This window comes from Bos indicus x Bos taurus, chromosome 17, assembly GCF_003369695.1.
Source record: "Bos indicus x Bos taurus breed Angus x Brahman F1 hybrid chromosome 17, Bos_hybrid_MaternalHap_v2.0, whole genome shotgun sequence".
NCBI classification, from domain to species: domain Eukaryota; kingdom Metazoa; phylum Chordata; class Mammalia; order Artiodactyla; family Bovidae; genus Bos; species Bos indicus x Bos taurus.
Genome location: NC_040092.1, coordinates 58,179,366 through 58,193,632, shown reverse-complemented (window position 1 = coordinate 58,193,632; position 14,267 = coordinate 58,179,366). Strand labels below are relative to the sequence as shown.

The 14,267-nt window shown below is 39.5% G+C and overlaps 1 protein-coding gene across 10 annotated transcripts in view; it reads right to left on the bottom strand.

Annotated features, from left to right (window-relative positions):
• GAB1 (GRB2 associated binding protein 1) overlaps positions 1–14,267 on the bottom strand; it is a 128,015-nt gene that overhangs the window by 32,696 nt on the left and 81,052 nt on the right. For all 10 annotated transcript variants that reach the window (XM_027567421.1, XM_027567419.1, XM_027567420.1 and 7 more), the window contains one exon: positions 3,639–3,933. In XM_027567421.1, the coding sequence (XP_027423222.1) occupies positions 3,639–3,933 (295 nt within the window). The remainder of the gene's footprint in view (positions 1–3,638; positions 3,934–14,267) is intronic.

The following is a 14,267-nucleotide window of genomic DNA, read 5'->3' as shown; positions in this document are numbered from 1 at the left end:
TGTTAAATAACCATTAAAAAGAGAGCCATCTTGTCCACTGGCAGATGAGTGGATAAAGAAGCTGTGGTGCATATATATACCAACGGGATATTCTTGTGGACACAGTGCAGGGAAGGAAAGGGTGAGATGAGTGGAGAGAACAGCATGGAAACATACACATTACCATATGTAAAACAGATAGCCAGTGGGAATGTGCTGGATGACTCAGGGAGCTCAAACCAGAGCTCTATGACAACTTAGGAGGGGTGGGATGGGATGGGAGGTGGGAGGGAGATTCGAGGGAGGGGACAAATGTATATATACCTATGGCTGATTTATGCTTCCCTGGCAGCACAGACGGTAAAGAATCTGCCTGCAATGTGGGTGACGTGGGTTCGATCCCTGGGTTGGGAAGACCCCCATGGAGGAGGGCATGGCAACCCACTCCAGCATTCTTGCCTGGAGAATCCCCATGGACAGAGGAGCCTGGTGGGCGCAAAGAGTTGGACATGACTGAGTGACTAAGCACAGCACAGCACATGGCTGATTCATGCTGGTGTATGGCAGAAACCAACACAATATTGTAAAGCAATTATCCTTCAATTAAATATTAAAAAAATATATATACCAAAAAAGAATTTGAAAAAGAACAGATACATGTGTATATATAATGGAATCACTTTGTTGCACATCTGAAACACATTGTTAATCAACTGTATTCCAATATAAAATTTAAAAAATTTACATAAAATAAAAAAATAAAAGATACATTGAATTAAAAAAAGAGCCATCTCATTTGTGACTTCAACTTTAAAATCCTCCACTGTACTCAACTATAGATCATGTCTGCAAGCAAGAAAGGAGCTTAACTGGATTAAGAAATAATACCCAAGGGTCCACTTGAACTGGGAACAATATTCAGTAACTTTACAAAAACAACCAAAGCTTTAATTCCATATGCGCAACAATTTATTGAGGCTTTTAATCAGCAGAACTCTATTGAAGTGCTCTGTGTCATTAGCCTCCTGTCTAAATCAGTCACCTCCTTCCCTTTCGCAGTGCTGTTTTCTCTTGAGCATTCTGGAGTCTCTCAGCAGGGGTTCCCCACTCCCCACTGGGCCAATCCCAGTCCTAGAAGCCTCCTGCTCCTGGGGGCTGCCTGGCCAGAGAGGAAACAGTGCTGACCTGAGCTAATTAGAGATGATGACTGTTTCACTTCAGTCCAAATCTTGATGTTGATTGTTAATACAGTTTTTCCACCCCGCACCAAATCTCCAGTGCTCCTAAATACATGTATTTGGAAATGCACACTTGTCAACATGAGGATAACCATGAAGACAATAGGGTCAAAGACCTTGGGCCACCTTTATTTCTACTTTTGGACTCTGCAAACCTAAATTAGTACTGGAGTCCCCTACCTGGGTTCTTAGTGTTTGTTTTAAAAAGAAGAGCAGTAGAGAAGCAGACAAGGAATATAAAAGGTCAGGACAGCTACATAAAAGCACCCAAAGAGGAATTCCACTTGTAAAATTCTTCTTGAAGTCTTTAATCACTCAGTTCTTCCAGGTTGTTGTTCAGTTGCTCAGTCGCATCCAGCTCTTTGCAGCACCATGGACTGCAGCACTCCAGGCTTCCCTGTCCTTCCCTGTCTCCTGGGTTTGCCCAAACTCATGTCCACTGAGTCGGTGATACCATCCAACCATCCCATCCTCTGTCTCCCCCTTCTCCTCCTGCCCTCAATTGTTCCCAGCATCAGGGTCTTTTCAAATGAGTCAGTTCTTCACATCAGTTGACCAAATTACTGGAGTTTCAGCTTCAGCATCAGTCCTTCCAATGAATATTCACAGCTGACTTCCTTTAGGATGGACTGGTTTGATCTCCTTGCTGTTCCAGGGACTCTCAAGAGTCTTCTCCAACACCATAGTTTGAAAGCAACAATTCTTTGGCACTCAGCCTTCTTTATGAATTCTCATATCCGTACATGACTTTTGGAAAAACCATAGTTTCTTCCAGGACAGGAACCCAAATATTAGATCCTTAAGAAAGTTTTCCCTTGCCTCTATCATTCACAGCCCTCTTCTCCAACCAGGGAGGAGTCTACTCCCCCTCTGCGTCCTTCCCTAGCCCCTAAGCCTGCAGGTTCTGCATCCCTCCTTCCATTCATGTAGACAGAATACGACTTCCTTCAAAAGCCTCCAGTTCACAGTTGGGCTTCTCTAAGAAGCTTTTCTTCACTACCTCTGTTTCCAAACTCAGGTCCTTCTTCCTCCACATGCTTTATAGGGCATCTGTGTTTAGTAAATTGAGATGTTTTTTCTTTTTCATCATGTTTTGTGACTGATTCTCAATTTTCTTTTCATAGGTATTGATAGTCACCTTGGCTATTTCATAACTCCACAATCCAATATAGTTTAAAAATAAGTCCTGTGTCCATTATTAAATGAATGGATAAAGAGGATGTGGTGTTTACATATATATACATATAATGGAATATAATGTATTATATCATGATGTGATATGATATACTGTAATATACACCATCAATATAAGATATATAATGGAATACTACTCAGTCATGAAAAAGTCATGTTGCCACTTGCAATAACATAAATAGACCTGGAGGGTGTTATGTTAAGTGAAATAAGTCAGACAAAAAAATACAAACACTTTATGATATCACTTAAATGTGGCATTTACAAAATGTTACAGACTAGTGAATACAACAAAAAAGAAGCAGACTCAGACATAGAGATGAAATTAGTGGTTACCAGTAGGGAGTGGGAACGGAGAGGGGCATGGTAAGGGTAAGGGACCTCAAGAAAAGGGCATTAAGAGATTCAAAGGGGATTAAGAGATTCAAACTATTATGTATAGAAAAAGCTATAAGGATATATTGTACAACACAGGGTATATAGCCAATATTTTATTTATAAAGAGCATACCCTTTAAAAACTGTGAATCATTATATTGTACAGCTGTAACATATAAATCCAGAGAAGGCGATGGCACCCCACTCCAGTACTCTTGCCTGGAAAATCCCATGGATGGAGGAGCCTGGAAGGCTGCAGTCCATGGGGTCATGAAGAGTTGGACACGACTGAGTGTCTTCACTTTCACTTTTCACTTTCATGCATTGGAGAAGGAAATGGCAACCCACTCCAGTGTTCTTGCCTGGAGAATCCCAGGGACGGGGAAGCCTGGTGGGCTGCCGTCTATGGGGTCACACAGTCGGACACGACTGAAGTGACTTAGCAGCAGCAACATATAATACTGTACAGCAACTATACTTCAATTTAAAAAACTTTAGAGAGTTAAGTCGCATGAAAATGTTATTTTAATAGGTTGAAATATCAAGTATCAGCAGTGTTAAGGTTTAACTTAGTATTTATACTGGAACTCAAGAAACACTTTTAAATAAGTATGCCTTCCTGTCATCTTCAGGACATTATTTAGACCCTGCCCCACAATGATAGTCTTTCTTTCTAAAATTTACATAAAGTTTCTCTCTAGATATTGAGAGGTGTGCTTTTTCTACATGTTGTTACTATTATAAAAAATATATTGTGTAACTGAAATAACAATGAATTTTATGATGGCTTTTAAAATGCAGTAATAAAGGAGAACTCAGGGTGCATCACAAAATCCTGAACTTAACTTACCTTCTTCTGTAGGATTAAACCCACAGATGTCACAAATACAACGAACCCACTTATTCATCTCCTCCTCGCTGTCGGCTACCAAGTAGAAAATGCGGTCAATGGTGTTGATATCAAAAATGTAGCTGTTTTCAAACTCTTTTTTGTTAAATGTCAATCCAGCATCAACTTGCTGACATAAATTTAAATCAATAATACGGATAGGCTTCTTGGCGTGATCATTTTTGTAATATTCCAAGACATCTGGGTCTCCAGTTAAACGGCCACTGCGTAACACAAACCATCTCCTCTTCCAAGCCTAGGAACAAAACAAAAATATTCACCCAGTGTTAAGCTGAGAGAAGTTTTTCAGATGCACATTTGTCAAATCAAATTTACAAGATCATTGACTAGAGAAAGTCACATATGCTGTTTTGTTTTCATAGAATAAGCTACCATTCCTGCCAAGTTTACTGGTGTCTCCTCAATTAACTCAATAATCTGTGTGTATACACACTTATTGTTCTCTATCATCTGATAAAGTATTAGAAGACACTGATTGATATTAGAAGACATTTACACTGATGTACTTATCAAGTCAACAAATCAAGGAAGATTTAGTTTTCATTAAATATGAAAAAGTAAATGGTGCTGGAAAACCCAGATATCCACTTGCAAAAGAATTAAATTAGAACCTCACCTTATATTATACAGAGATGAACTCAAAATGGATCAAAAACCTAAACGTAAGAGGTAAAACTATAAAACTCTTGGAAAAGCACATAGGGGAAGCTTCACAATGTTAGATTTGACAATGAGTACTTGAATAGGACACTAAAAGCATACGAAAAAAAAGAAAAACAGATAAACTGGATCAAAATTTAAAACTTTTATATTTTGAAGGACATGCTCAAAGGGTGAAAATGCAACTCACAGGATGGGAGAAAATACTTGCAAATCATATATCTGGTAAGACATTAATGTCCAGAATATACACAGAACTCCTACAACTCAGCAGTAACAACAGAAATATACAACTCAGTTAAAGAAAGGGCAAAGGACTTTCATATTACACCTAAAGAAGCCTAGAAATTCTTTCACTACTACCCTCTTTAACCTCAACATTGATCAAATGAAAAAAAAAACAGAATCAATTGTCTCAAAGAGTTGACTTCATCAGTTTTTAAACCCAACATCTCTGCCCAGAGACAAAATGAAGCCTTACTCTTCTGTGAGGGTCTTCCTGAGTGGGCAGTCAGACCAAAAAGAGGCCCATTTTGGCAAAATTCAAGTTATCTACTAAGAGTCATTCTCTGCTCTAGACTGAACATACAGGGTCAGACGACCAGGAAGTGGAAGAACCGAGAAATGGCAACTTATGAACCCCAAGGGAATCAAATCTTCTTCATGGACACTGTCCACTTCTGTCCATCTGGAGAACATGATGCGGCACCAGTCTCATCTCAGTCCCCTCGTTCTGGAAAAGTGTAACAAGACAGAGTATGTCTCTTCCGGTGACAACCAGCGGGTACTGACAGCTTTGTGCTTATGGCGTGTTCAGGAATTTTCTTCAGAGCAGTATATGAGTTTGGTGCTCTACCTACAGTGTGTTCAGGCTTCCCAGGTGGTGCAGTGGTAAAGACTATGCCTGAGAGTACAGGAGACACGGATTCGATCTCTGGGTCAGGAAGATCCCTTGGAGAAGGAAATGGCAACCCACTACAGTATTCTTGCCTGGAAAATTCCATGGACAGAGGAGCCTGGTGAGCTACAGTCCAAATGGGGTTGCAAAGAATCAAACATGACTGAGCAACTGAGTGTATACACACAAATACACATGCACGCACACACACACACAAATAGTCTAATCAGACAAAGAATGTTCATGACATTGGTAATATAACGTAGGCCAATCCCCCTTCCCCAAATATTGTTTGTTTCCTCGTTAACAAATAGATCCCTTTATTTAAAAAAATCTACAAAATTTATAATCACTAAAAGGAATACTAGTAGTGCTATGATATGGTCTCTCTCTCTATATTTTTTCTTTTGCAGAAGTTGGCAACTGTAACACAAAAGGCATGACAGTATCCACTAAAAACTGCTTTATTTTATCCTGAAAAATACCTGCAAACCGAGAGGAGGACTAACTAAAATCCACATAAACTTCTCCAATAGATGTTTAGTCTCAGCCTCCATAATGACCACCTTTTTTTAATAAATTCTGACATGAGTTAATTTTGACTTGTAGTTCATTGATGGAGTCACAGCTAGGAAGCTGTGACAATTCTCTGAGGCAGAGAAAATGAAAATTAAGGGACTGGAGTGGTGCAAAAAGCAGTTCATTTGGTCTATAATCATTTGGATAACTGTACTAATAACTGAATTAACTAGGGTGATAACTTCAGGTTTTAACATTTTAAAAGATTATTTAAATTGAATTCACCCAAGAAAATTTAGATATATTAAGAACTAAGTCAATAAAATAATCAGTCCATAAGTTATTGATTATACTATAAATGACATGCTAGGTGCTTGCGTGAAGAAATGATAGGAAATTGATGATTTCTTCTCTCCAAGAATCTACTGGCTATGAAGAAAACACTCATACATGCAAATATCTGAGAATACAGCAACTCTAATAAAATATATGCAGGACTACAGACAGAGAGGCCTGGCAGGCTACAGTTCAAGTGGTTGCAAAAGAGTTGGACCCCATGACTTAGCAACTCAATAACAACAAATTGTCAATGGACAGGCATTCCTTCATGGAAAAACTTATGCAATCCTTTAATAAGCAGATCAAGTAGAAAAATCACAAAGACCTAAAATATTATATCTGTACTTCTTTAATATCATCAAGATTTTTCAAAAATATTTGGCTGCACTGGGTCTTAGCTGTGGCATGCAGGATCTTTAGTTGCAGAGCTCAGACTCTCTAGTGTGGTGCATAGGGTGAGTTGCTTCCAGGGCATGTGGGATATGAGTTCTCCCCAGGAATTGAACCTGTGTCCCCTGTATTGCAAGCTGGATTCTTAACCACTGGACCACCAGGGAAGACCCTATCATCAAGATTTTGAATTAATTTCTCAGTCTGACTGCAGCTCAAAGTTAAAAGCAAACGATTAGTGTCCAGAAGAAGGCAGTGTTGGAGTTCTACAGATGCTTTAGATAATACTACAAAGTTATAAAGTGTTAAATTCACATGAATTTAGCACTGGATTCTGGATTATAAAAATCCATTCATAAATCTATTTATTTCAAAATAAATAAATATCATCTCTTAGTAAAACTCATGCCCTCATGGATACCTCCTTATCAAGCAGTAAGCTTTAAAAAGGGAGAGACAAGTGAAGAAAAAGGAAAACACAGTACTATGTCACTTATCCAGGGCCATCAAGGATTCGTATCTTTTTCTAAGTGATTTCTCCAGATGGTGAAAGTTCTGTCTTTAAATACAGAAATGACTTTTTAAAACTTTAATGTGGTTGGTGCAAGGAAATCTTTCTAAAATGCCTTACTACATAATTCATTGAACATAATTCACGCATCCCCCAATGACTCGACTAAATATCACAGGCATCAATTTCTATACTGTACTTCAGTGCAGCTCTCAGGCTGTAAGACGTATGCAGAGTTGTGTGTTATTTGCTCAGTCGTGTCCAGATCTTTGCTACCCACGGACTGCAGCCCGTCACACTCCTCTGTCTATGGAATTCTCCAGGCAAGACCACTGGAGTGGGGTGCCATTCTCTTCTCCAGGAGATCTTCCCGATCCAAAGATCGAACCTGGGTCTCCTGCATTGCAAGCAGATTCTTTACCATCGGAGCCACCAGGGAAGCCAGTATGCAAGGTTATCTGCCCCTATACTAAATGCTACAATACTGTTGTGCTTGTATAGTCCATCTCTAAATTCTTAAATACAGTCATTTTATTTTTCTCTTTAATCAGCTGTCCCTTCTCCTGCTAATCATATGATTTCTGGATGCCCAACTGTCTCCTGTCTCGGGGACTTTGCACATGCTGCTTCCTAAGTCCAGAATGTTCTTTCCTCTCTTTGCCAGGCAGACTTTGACCTTTAGGTTTCTCTTTCTTGACCACCCTCAACCCACCACTCCCCAGTGTAGAGTAGGGCATAATTTTAGGGATCTCATCACTTACCTATGTAGTGATTTTTATAATTCTGTGATCTAAGTTTTCTTTGTATTTCTTTATTTAGTATCTAACTCCCCAAGCAGACTGTAAAGTCTGAGTAGACTGTGACCATGTCTATTTTATTCGCCATTACACACTCAGTGCATAGCCCAGGGCCAAGTACTTAGAACTATTTATACAATAAACAGAATTCCCGTAAGACTGTGAAGTTGTCACAATTTTCAGACTATTAGATTAGATATATGGGCCACCCTGAATAGAAAGTCATGCTTTCAAAACCTCTTCCACCTGAGAAAAAGAGCTCCAATGCTGAATGTATACATAATAAAGTAGACACAACTGAACTTTGCCAAACACAGGCACAAAACACCCCGGGAAAATGACAAAAACAGAGAACAATGCAATCTGTCCCTTTGCTACAGTTCACGTGTCAGTCTTGGTCATCCAGTTGACTGCAGCTCCCCCATCCATTTCTGTGTTTCCCTCTTGAAATGATACTGTTAACATGTAAAAGGCCCTTGGAAACTAAAATAAACAGCCAAGAAATGAGCAGCAATGAATCGCAGGGCACTGGGCAGATTGGGCTAGCGATTACAGAGGCTGAGAAGACATTATCTAAGAGATGAACCCTTGCAGCAGGAAATTACAACATGAAAACACAGAATTTAGCCAAGCAGCACCTGCCACTTATTTATTTATTTTTAACATGGTCCAAATGTGAATGTTTGTCTCAGTCACAAAATGAGTCACTCTCATTGAATCTGGCACAGATTAAACTGGAAAACAAAAGCAATTACATAAACTACACACTTTAATAAGGCAGATACAAAGGTTCTCTGGATTAGGGTACAAAGCACAATTTAGCCACAGAATAAAGCTTGATGCTCAACAAGAGAACTGACATCAGCACCCTTGCTAATCACAGCACAAAAGCTTCTCTATGTTTTGTCTGAGCACAAAATGGGTCCACATAAATCAGTCTTTGTTATCTGAAAATATCTGGGATTCTTAAAGTTTGCCCTATTTTTATCCTTGCTGCCTTGGTAGCCCCGGAGAAAGCTGTACATTGCCTTACCAATTCTACACTGCAGTTACAGACAAAAAAGGACACTTTTTTTAGGAAACATTCAAAGCCATTTTAAACAAAATACATGTGAAAAATCATTTTACCCACTGGCTAACAAGCAGGTGTGGTTAAGGGAGCTATGCAAACATTTATTTTGTTGTCATTTCCTACATGCAACAGTCAGTTCAACCTGAAGTTGAATAAATGATGCGTTAAAATAAGATTGCATCAGCAGGTCTGCATTTTGAAGCATAACAGTCTGATGCCAGTGTCCCATCTCAGGGTTTCAAGATTAAATTTGGCTTCTATATGAAAATCAAAAGAGAATAGCACAGAGAGTGCACAGATCCCAGTGGACATATATTTACATCAGACGGTGAAAGTAAGTATCTACAATGCTTAGAGTACTTCCATTGCTTTTACCTATCCTCTATATTCGGTGACTGCCTGCAGGATAAGCCAAACTCTCTCTGGCAAGCTCTCCTAGCTTTTGCTCTCTCTCCAGCCCCACTTTTTGCTGCTCTGCCTTTCAACTGCATTGGAAATATATGCAGGTCCCTTAATACTCTACTTCTGTACTCCCTCTGGCCCTGATACATTCTGGCCCTTAGCACATAATCCATTCCTAGATTTAGCTCAGACTTTGGGAAACCACCCCTGAATGGCCCCCTCCAAGCTCTCCGTTTCCCCCTCATTTCCAGTTACAGAGTTTGACATCCCTACAAGTCAGCTTCTTGAGGACTGGAGCCATGTCCCAGCAAGGTGCTCAGGCAATGCTGAATATGTCAAAGGAGACACGGATAAAAATACAGAAGTTCTCACACTCTCTATGCATTATAGGGATATTGCTGCTGCTGCTGCTGCTAAGTTGCTTCAGTCGTGTCCGACTCTGTGTGATCCCATAGATGGCAGCCTGCAATCTTCCCAGCCCATTTGCAACTGGGCTGAGAAGAATTATTCAGGAAAGATAGAGGTGCATAAACCATAAATTCATCTGTTTTAAAACTCTACAGCTATGAGAGGTTTTCTTGTTTTTTTTTTTTTTTTTTTTTTGGCCACACCATGCCACATGTGGGATTAGTTCTCTGACCAGGGATTGAACCAACAGCTTCTGCATTGGAAGTGTAAAGTCTTAATCACTGCACCAAAAGGGAAGTCTCAGCATAGGGCGTTTCAAATGCTCACCAGGTGATTCAAATGTGCTCAGGCAGAATTAGGCTGGTTTTTGAAAGAGAATTAAGCGAACAAACAAGTATAGAGGTTCTTTTAAAATTGTATCTAATTCCTTCTCTTCTCAAGCCTTCTACTGCCACCAAAGCAGTTTATCTGTTCTCTTCTCATTTTTGTCCACAGTATTTATCCCACCAGAGAGTATATTTGAACTCCTTTCTACTATCGGAAACCTAACCATTCTTCAAAGTTCTGTTCAAATCTTTCCCTTGTCTTGCCACATCTGCTCTCAGGAGTCTTGGCCAAAGTCTTCTGCATGGCTATGGACAGCTTAGAACCATCTGTTATCTTGTCATTTTCACTGGTGGCTCAGACGATAAAGAATCTGCCTGCAATGCAGGAGACCTGAGTTCGATCTCTGGGTCGGAAAGATCCTCCGAAGGAGGAAATGGCAACCCATTCCAGTATGCTTGCCTGGAGAGTCTCACGGACACAGGAGCCTGGTGGGCTACAGCTATCTTTCTATGTACATTTCCAAATGTTTCATATACTCATGAATTATTTTCCCAACCTGACATCCAGTTCTTTGAAAGCTGAGACCATTCCTTACATTTTTTTGTGTCTGCTGGGGAAAGCCAGTGAACTTAAATGAACGAGAGAAAAGAAGAAGTCCACTGTTATTAGGGTAGCCCAAACTCCAACTTCTCAGGTCGGTGTACAAAACCATACTTATTATAGATCAAAACAATACTTACCCTCCCTGCCTCTCCAGCCAACACACACATTTTGCTGTTTTCAGTCTAACACATCCTCTTTCTCTCACCCAACGACCCTACTCTGCCTTCAAGAGTTAGCTTAAGACCTCTTCTTTGCAGCTTTCCTCAGCTTGCTCCGAGTTAAGGCGCCTGACCGACTTGCTCCCACTTCTCTGAGCTCCCAGCACACAGGTCCTAGGCAGTGTGTTCCCTTCGGGTGGTTCACAAAGGCCTCTAATGACTCCATCCAGGTCTGCAGGTCTGTCACAGTCCCTGAATCCTCAACTTGACCTTGACTGGACAAGCTGAAGAACAGCACTTTCTATATTCTCGACTCAGCCGCCCTTCCATCACGAAACATCACCACTGTAATTTTACTAACCCACTATTATCCTAGGAAATTGGTGGAAAAAAAGAGTGGAACTTTCTTATTCTGAAATCTCTTAAAGGGTATTTCACGACTGAAATTTAAGGAAAGAAGGTCACAACTGTGAATTCAAAACTTATGTATAATCTTAGAAATCTGTAAAATGTTAACAAAGATAGGTGTTTCACTAAATGAAAATGCTATTTTTTAATAAGGGAGGTTTTAATCTAAACTTCACCAGCAGGATAATGGTTAAATAAATTTCGAGATATAGATACAATAATAAATTGATGCAAAACATTTAAAAAGTGAGACAAATCTGTACATATGAAAAATGCACGCATGCTCAGTTGCTAAGTTTTGTCCAGCTCTCATGACCCCATGGAGAAGGAAATGGCAACCCACTCCAGTGTTCTTGCCTGGAGAATCCCAGGGACGGGAGCCTGGTGGGCTGCCGTCTATGGGGTCACACAGAGTCGAACATGACTGACATGACTTAGCAGCAGTAGCAGCAGCATGACCCCATGGACTGTAGCCCTCCAGGCTCCTCTGTCCAGGGGATTTTTCAGGCAAGAATACTGGAGTGGGCTGCCATTTCCTTTTCTAGAGGATTTTTCCAACTCAGGGATCAAACCTACGTCTCTTGCAGGTGAATTCTTTATCACTGAGCCACCTGGGAAGCACATATATGAAAAATACTCACAAGGTAATTGTTAAACTTAAAAAAAAAATAAGCTACAGAATTGTATGATTTCATTTTGTCTGAAATGATTGTGTGTATGTATAAACTATGTTTAGAGAGCAGGTCTGGAAGGAGACACACCGGAAATGTTAACTGCGGTCATTCCAGGAATAGGGTTGGGAGGGTCAGACCAGTTTCATATTTTCATTTTATATGATTTTGTGTCTGATTTTTTGTCAAGGACTTTCCACTCAGTACTGTAATAATTTTAAAAATATTGCATGTTTTAAAAGCTTATGCTTCAAAATGTTCTAAAAAACGATGCCTATTAATTAATATTTTAAAATCTAGGAATGATGTACATAAGACAAAAGAGCTTACATCTGTATGGAAATGCATATTCCTCTTCATATTCTGCAGTTAGTGAATAAATTTAGCCTTTCTTTTAAATATAGAATTCCAGGATACATCTGGAGAGACTGAGTCTTAGTCAGGAAACAGCTTAGACAAAGTATAACTACTTTGTTTTAAAAACTGGAATTTAGAGGGTTAAAAAAAAAAAAAGGAAAGTTGGAAGCACTTAAAATAGAGAAACAAATTTCTTCTCCCAAAGTCTGGTGGTCTTAACATTCTTACCATTTTAATTTATTTGAAAAACCATGTCTGTAAACGGTCTTATACTTAGATATTTAAATATCTAAAATAAGCACTTTGGGAATTACTTTTCCTATTAAAAACATTAACTTTCCATAATAATAATACAACTAGGGTAAATAAAATAAAGAAAAACAAATTAGCCATGAAGCAGGGACAAAAGAAAACCATTTGCTTTAAAATACTTGAGTTGTTTTCCAGGAAGCACCATCTTTTCTCATAGCGCAAAATAAGGAAAAAACAGGCTCAGTGGAAGTTTCCACTCCATTGGCTCTGTCATTAAGATCATCTGTTCCAAACACACACAAGCCTAAAATTTCCTGTTTTCAAACTATTGTCACCATCTTCTAGCCTAGTGTTATCTGTGCTAACTTTAGCTTAGTAATATAAACAAAAGAATACACCAAAAATAATGCAAGACAATGCCTAGAAGTAGGCTAACAACTGTGCCACAGACTTCTTAAATAGGGGTTTACATACAGTGTCTGGACAAAAACAAATTAGCTAGACCTAAAGCAGTTTCATAATAGCAAACCTAACAAAAAAATAACAAAAATCAAATTTAACTCAAACACTATGGTAGCTGGAAAGAAATTTCAGGAATTTTAAATGATTAATGCAAGTGCATCTCATTTGCTTGTTGAAATCATTGCTAAACTGATGCCTACTTCAAAACTGGTGGAAGTCCTACATTAAAGGAATAAACAAAACAGCAATGACAAAAATTCCCTGATATTTTATAAACACAAACTAGTTCTTATACCTTTTGGGATCATTAGACCGCTCTGCGAATCTTATAAAAGCAATAGAACCTTTTCTTTAAAAAAGACACATAAATAATATCGCACAGTTTCAGGGGTTCACAGGACCTCTGGGCCACATGATAAGAATGCTTGAAACAGGACTTCCCTTTAATACTTCTTACTTCAAAGAAGAGTTTGATATGAGACTTTGGACCCCAACTAGGCACATTCATTTCTAAAATTCCACAGGAAGGTAGGTCACCTCTCAATACAGCATGGTGGGGCAGGTTGAATATATATTTTAACTTGTGAATACTAGCTCATCTCTCATATTTCCAAGTGTACGGGTTATGGGACACACTAACTCTGTGGGTTTCCGAGGCTTCCTCATCCTGACAAGGAGGAGGCTGAGAGGCAAGAGACTGGCTAACAGTGGATGCACGATAAGCTCAAAATGTCCTGTGTGGCTGAAGGCTTGAACCTGTACTGGGAAGAAAGACCGCCTGCCTTGGGTTTCATTTCATCTCACCCTTTTCCTGTGACCAAGTCCTCTAAGAGTCAGTGTGCTCACATCAGGGTGTGATCACAGGGCAGTGGGGTCAGGGAGTCCACCTCAACTTCTGGAATCAGCCTTCAGCCTGCCTTTGCCCTAGACGAAAAGTATTTGGGAGTCCTATGCCATCTGGTTACCTGGAGATTTAGAAGGGCAGCTGTAGTTACTTACAGAGCAAGTGTGTCTTTTGTATATCTCCCTAAGAACCCATGGAAGCAGAGGTAGCACAAATGTCCAGACAGATTCCTCCCAATTTAGCTGAAAACAGCAAAGGTACCATTAAGGGATGTGAGCTTCAGACACGTCCAGAGTCATCAAACCATTCATTTCATCTCTAGGAATCTCACTAAAGGCAATAATGCAAAAGACAGCTAAATACACAGGGCATCCAAGCACTCAGAACAATGTTGGTTATATGAACAAATATTTGAAACAATCTAAATATGCAACAATAGGTAGGGTGACCAACCATCCCAGTTTCCCCAGGACCATCCCTATTTTTACAAG